At 54.3% G+C, this 5,654-nt stretch overlaps 5 protein-coding genes across 5 annotated transcripts; all 5 read right to left on the bottom strand.

The window, feature by feature from the left end:
* Window positions 1-447: 447 nt before the first annotated feature.
* Window positions 448-846, bottom strand: DQ04_02811040 (hypothetical protein; the record flags this gene model as incomplete). Its single annotated transcript, XM_009312240.1, has 1 exon — window positions 448-846. One exon carries the CDS (start codon window positions 844-846, stop codon window positions 448-450), a length of 399 nt encoding a protein of 132 aa, XP_009310515.1.
* A 257-nt stretch (window positions 847-1,103) lies between these two features.
* On the bottom strand, window positions 1,104-2,408 carry DQ04_02811030 (hypothetical protein; the record flags this gene model as incomplete). The annotated part of the gene is made up of 1 exon (XM_009312239.1): window positions 1,104-2,408. The coding sequence occupies one exon, from the start codon at window positions 2,406-2,408 to the stop codon at window positions 1,104-1,106; it is 1,305 nt and encodes a 434-aa protein (XP_009310514.1).
* Window positions 2,409-2,782: 374 nt separating this feature from the next.
* DQ04_02811020 (centrin) lies at window positions 2,783-3,232 on the bottom strand (the record flags this gene model as incomplete). Its single annotated transcript, XM_009312238.1, has 1 exon — window positions 2,783-3,232. The coding sequence occupies one exon, from the start codon at window positions 3,230-3,232 to the stop codon at window positions 2,783-2,785; it is 450 nt and encodes a 149-aa protein (XP_009310513.1).
* Window positions 3,233-3,620: 388 nt separating this feature from the next.
* Window positions 3,621-4,418, bottom strand: DQ04_02811010 (aquaporin; the record flags this gene model as incomplete). The annotated part of the gene is made up of 1 exon (XM_009312237.1): window positions 3,621-4,418. One exon carries the CDS (start codon window positions 4,416-4,418, stop codon window positions 3,621-3,623), a length of 798 nt encoding a protein of 265 aa, XP_009310512.1.
* A 345-nt stretch (window positions 4,419-4,763) lies between these two features.
* On the bottom strand, window positions 4,764-5,102 carry DQ04_02811000 (peptidyl-prolyl cis-trans isomerase; the record flags this gene model as incomplete). The annotated part of the gene is made up of 1 exon (XM_009312236.1): window positions 4,764-5,102. The coding sequence occupies one exon, from the start codon at window positions 5,100-5,102 to the stop codon at window positions 4,764-4,766; it is 339 nt and encodes a 112-aa protein (XP_009310511.1).
* Window positions 5,103-5,654: the final 552 nt, after the last annotated feature.

The raw sequence follows: 5,654 nt of genomic DNA, 5'->3' as shown, positions 1-5,654 counted from the left end.
AAGGGCATCGCGCACATGAGTCGGTGCGCGGCCAACGTACGCGCCACATCGCCGCCGGCCTCTGTGCCGTAGGTGGCGTACCGCTGCTGCTGCAGCCGCACCACATGCGCGTCTGCGCTGCGGCCCTGCACCAGCAGCGCAAGCCCCGCCCACGCCAGGCACAGCGCGGTGCTGCCGTCCACGTCGCTGTCGCCGTCGCACTGTGGCGCCACCACGTCAAGTGTGTCAACGGCACGTTGGAAGAACTTCGCCGCGTAGTCGGCGTTGCCCTGCATCATGAGCCGCTTTCCCATCTCCAGCAGGCGCGAGACATCCACCGTCATGCGCAGCCCGTCGTCCGTGGTGTGTGGCGATGCGGTCGACACCGTCGCAATCTTGCCACTGCGCTGGAATGTCGCTAAGCGCTCGCACACACGCGCGACGTCCTGCGTCAGAGCAGGCAGTGGCTTACTGAATGTGTCGGCGATGGTCTGTTGGTACACCACCAGCAGCAGAGGCNGCGACGTCCTGCGTCAGAGCAGGCAGTGGCTTACTGAATGTGTCGGCGATGGTCTGTTGGTACACCACCAGCAGCAGAGGCGCGCCAGTCTCCTTCCCCAGCTGCTGCCTTGCCGCTGCAAAGGCGCCACTGCTGCAGTCCCAAATGTGGAGCCGCACGTTAACGGCGTGCGTCGCAACCGCCGCTCCCACGGCATCCTCAAACGCCGTCAAGCCCGCCGCCGTCACGTCATCGCGGATGGCCTCGTGGCACAGCAGCAGACGGTCACCGCTGTTCGGTGCAAACAACGCCTGGAAGTCCTCCACGCTGCTGACGAAATTCGACGAAAAAGCAGAGGCCGCCATCATCGACTCTCAGCAAAGTAAACATTTACGCACGCGCCCACACACAGACAGACACACAGAGAGAGAGAGAGAGAGAGAGAGAGAAAAGAGTGTTGGGGCAGCAAGGTGGAAAGAAAGCGGCCGCTGCACAAGAAAGAAAAAATAAAAACAAGAAAAAGTGAAAGAGAAACGAAGACAAGAGAGGAGAGAGCAGGCATTCACAAACAAACGCCCACCAACGCAGCTGTTGTACATCACCTCTCCATGCATGTTGCGTGTCTTCACGCCGGTATGTCCTCCGCCGAGAGCAGTCGGACGTTGACCTGCTGGAAGGGTCCCTGTGGGGAGACGCGGATGCACTTGCCAGACTCGTACACCGTGTACATCTTCTCGCCGTTCGCGGTGTAGGTGATCTCACCGTGCGGCTTATCGTCGCGCCATGTTCCGTAAAACGACCCCGAGCCGCGTGTCTTCATCTCACCGACACCGTGCTTTTTGTCGTCGAGCCACTCGCCGGTGTATTCCACACCCACGGAGCGGTACACGCCGTGGCCGCAGCGTTTGCCGTTGCGGAACTCGCCGAAATAGCTCTGCCTTTGTACGGGGTCGACAAATTTTCCCTCGCCGTGGTACATCCCGTTGAGCCACTCTCCATCGTAGGTGGAGCCGTTGGCGTACTTGCACTGTCCACAGCCGTATACGGCGCCGTGACGCCACCCACCCTCGTACTGCAGGAACGGGCTTGTGTACGTGCCCATACCGTGTCTGAGCCCGTGCCGCCAATCTCCAGTGTATGTGTCGCCATTGAAGTATGTCATGGTGCCGCGCCCGTGCTCAGAGCCGTTGGCCCACTGCCCTTCGTACTTGCCCCCACTCGGGAGAATGTACGTTCCGGTGCCCTCGTACATACCGTTCAGCCAGTCTCCCTTGTATACGTGCCCGTCGTTGTACACGTACTCACCGTAGCCCTGGAGACGGCCGTCGAGGAAATCCCCAACGTAGATGCCTTCTGGCTCCACCAGCTCTCCGCGTCCGTGCCACTTGCCGTCCTGCCACTTCCCGCTGTAGATGGTGCCGAAGTCAGGGCTGTGGCACGTTCCGGTGCCGTTGCGCAGTCCAAGGAACCACTCGCCCTCGTAGAGATCGTTTGCCATCACGCGCTTCAGGTAGCCTGAGCCGTGCATACGGCAACTCTTCCAGTTTCCCTCGTACATATCCTCGTTGTCGAACACGAGGGTTTGATACCCCTCTGGCCGCAGTGTTGTTTGCCGCTCATGTATGACAACAGCGAGATGATCCAGAAGCTGAAGAGTCACCTCGGAGGCCTGCTGATCGACAAGCTCCATCTCTTGTCGCCGCTCAATCTGCGTGCGCAGCAGTTGGCGTCGCGCCTTCCTTTGCCGCACCGCCTCCTGGTTCTCGGAGTCACGAAGCGCAAAGGCTACTACCGCCACACGCTGCGACTCTACCGATTGGTAGAGAATATCCGCACTGTTTGGCGGGAATGCAAGCGGACTGAAGGTGGAGAGGGCCGCAGTGGACTCCACTGACGACGTCATCGGGGTGGTTTGCGTGCCAATAGACATGGTCGTGGCCTCGAAGTGCAGCGGTCACACGTGCAAACCTCTGTAACGCTCGCTATAAATATGGGAATCAAACGGTTTGGCAAGCAGGAGGGAGTCAAAGAGAGAAAGAGAGGGAGGAGGGGGAAGTGATAAAGCACAGAACTGGGTTCGCCTCTTATCCTTTTTTTTTTGCTGTGTTTTTGGGGTCGCCGTGGAGCCCTGACGGTGGCCAAGCACACCGCCACCGAAGGCAGTGAAGAGCGAGAGGCAAGGGGCACAATATGAGATACACAAAACAAACAAAACAAGAAAAAAAAAAGGAAATAATGGGTCTCTCTATTTCTGCGTTCGCAGATGTGCTGCCGCTCTACGCAAACTGAAACACATGTGTCCGTCTACTTCCCCCGCATCTGCATCATAACGTTCTTGAACTCCTCGAAGGACACCTCACCGTCGCCATCCTCGTCGGCCTCCGCGATCATTTCCTGCAGCACATCATCGCCGGGGTTCTCGCCGAGTAGCTTCGCCACCTCCTTCAGGTTCGCAAACGATATCTTCCCCTTCTTGTCGAGGTCGAACAGCTGGAACGCCTTCAGCACCTCCTCTGGAGAGTCCTTCTGTGCCATGCGTGACTTCACTACGCGCTCGAACTCAGCGTAACCGATAAGCCCGCTGGCATCCGTGTTCATTGTGCGCATCATCCGCTCCACCTCGTCGCGCGGCAGGTCGCCGAAGCCCAGGCCCTTCATCGCCAGTGCCATCTCCTCTGCATCAATCGCACCAGAGCCGTCCGCATCGAAGAGGTTGAATGCCTCACGAATCTGCTCGTCAGTCAGGGCCGCCATTTCACTGCAGTGTGTAAATATGTGGAGTGGTACCTCTCACAAAGAAAGAAAGCAAAGGGTGTGTGAAACGCTTAGCTATTTCAAGACTACTCCAAGTTTTCAAAAAACAGCAATAACCACAACATACAAATATCATTAGCAAAGATATGATGACCAGAGAGGGGGCGGTTGAGTGCGCATCCAAGCCCCGACAAGAGGCCCAAAAATAAGCATCCATCTTCAGCAATCGCACTACGTTTCTCTCGAAGCGAAAGAAGCTTCAACCCTAAAGAGCACAGCGGCACCGCCGTATATCTAATACACTTTGAGGTGCGACATCTACATTGGCATGCACATGATTCACTTCTTTTGGATTCCCCCACCGTCTAACTCCTTTTTTTTTCTTCTTTTAGAAGCGCTCCTCGACATTCTGCACGGCCAGGTACAATATAGTACCTACGATCGATCCCACTGCTTCCGAAGCCCAGTAGACCCAAAGTGACGCCATTGGTGTGCATCCCGACTCCGAGAAGGAGATGAAACAACGAACAACTATTAAAGAGGTGGCGACGGCAGGATTGAATGCTCCACCCGAAATGGAGCCGCACGTCAAGCCACCTACCAGCACTGCGGAACCGATTGCGAAGCCGTAAAAGTTGTTATTGCGCTGTTTGCTGACAGCAACGTGCAGAACGACCGATGTCAGGACAAAGGTAAAGACGCTCTCCGCCAAAATACCTCGCAGCATCTGCACAAAGTCCAGACCCATGTTGGGAACTGGGAAGTCTCTTCCGTGAATAAGCACACAGTAGAAAGCTGCTGCCACACCGCCGAGCATCTGCGCAATAAAATAGAACAGCATACGTGCCTTTCCAAAGTTGGCGGTGCTGAGAAACACGGCAAAAGAAACCATCGGGTTCATATGCCCCCCACTCATGTAGCCAAAGGAGAAAACCAGCGACATGAGCATGAAGCCTACAGAGAAGGGGGCCATCTCCGGGTTGTTCAAGCTACTCAGTGGGACCGTGAGGACTAACAAAAAGGTGCCAATGAACTCTACAATCACCGCAGACATAAACTCGTTGAAGTAGAAGCGTTGAAGGAAGGAGAATTTACCCATATCTCTGGATGGGTTGGCACTTCCGCCTGTACGTGTCCCTGTTGCATCTGGCAGTGCCGCAGCTGCTGCTTCGTCCTTCGGCATCATTTCACGTCTTCTCTCTTTTTGATTGTTCTCCTCCCAACGGTCGTCGCCCGTCATCAAAAGTGGGCAAAGCGATACACAGACAATTTAGATAGAGAGAAAGGGAAAGGGAAAGGGACCGAGAGATTGAACATAAGACGCAAACACATAATTCACCGCCTACTCATTTTTCTTGCCATTCTCTAGCACAGCTTTCCTCATTCACATTATTCTTGTTTGTGCTTTCGTGATTCATACACATGCCGTCTCCGGCACGTAAATGGATTGCCTAACAGAAGTGTGTGAGGGGTGCGGCATATCCCTTCTGTTGCAAGCATACATCACAACATGGCGCCGCACCCACCGCCCTCACGCCACGTCTAAGAGTGTCACCTCAAACACAATGGTGGTATCAGGGGGAATCATGCCAGGAAAACCGGTGGAACCAAACGCCAGCGCCGGCGGCATTGTCAGTCGGCTTCTCTCACCCTTAGACATCTGCACGATACCCTCGTCCCACCCCTTTATGACCTCACCGCAGCCCACACGGAACACAAATGGCTTTCCGCGCTCAATGGTGGAGTCGAACTTCCTACCGTCTGGCAGAAACCCAACGTAATCGAGGGTCACAATACTGCCTTGATGCGGGATGGTCTTGCCATCCCCTTCGATGATCTTGTCCATCAACACGCAGTCGTTCGCGGGCATTGCCTTTCTTTCTTTTTTTCCGTTTTCGGTTCCTTGGTGCTTATTCTTTTTGTGCTGCTTAATGTGGGGAAGCTGGGGTTCACAACCGGGGCAAATTCACCTGTCGCCCAACGTATATTCTTTGGGCGGGAAAAGCCAAAGGGCAAGGACCTTGGGTTTGCTCCTCCTCTACAACCCGAGTTGGCAGGCAGGCCACAGGAAGAAAGAAAGAAAGAATAAAAGAAAGAGCGAGCGAGATCGAGAAAAAAAAACAGAAATCAATAGAAGGTGTGTGCAATAGGAGTCTTACGCCGCACAGCACTCATACGGTGGCGCCGTCAATGTATCATTGTGCACCACCCAACGTTTCTCTTCTGTTGTGTGTCATTTGTGCTTAAGCATCGAAAAAAAGGCAACACCAACGACAGAGAGCGTTGCACTCTGTACTTGTGAGAAGCAAAAAAGCGGTGGAGTCTCAACTAGATATGTATATACGTATATATACCTGTATATATATATATATATATATATATATGTATGTATCTTGGGGGGTATGTAAAAAAAAAAAAAAAA

Source organism: Trypanosoma grayi (assembly GCF_000691245.1).
Source record: "Trypanosoma grayi strain ANR4 Tgr_281_V1, whole genome shotgun sequence".
Classification (NCBI taxonomy): domain Eukaryota; phylum Euglenozoa; class Kinetoplastea; order Trypanosomatida; family Trypanosomatidae; genus Trypanosoma; species Trypanosoma grayi.
The sequence above is the reverse complement of the archived record's forward strand: the minus strand, read 5'-3'. Positions and strand labels throughout refer to the sequence as shown.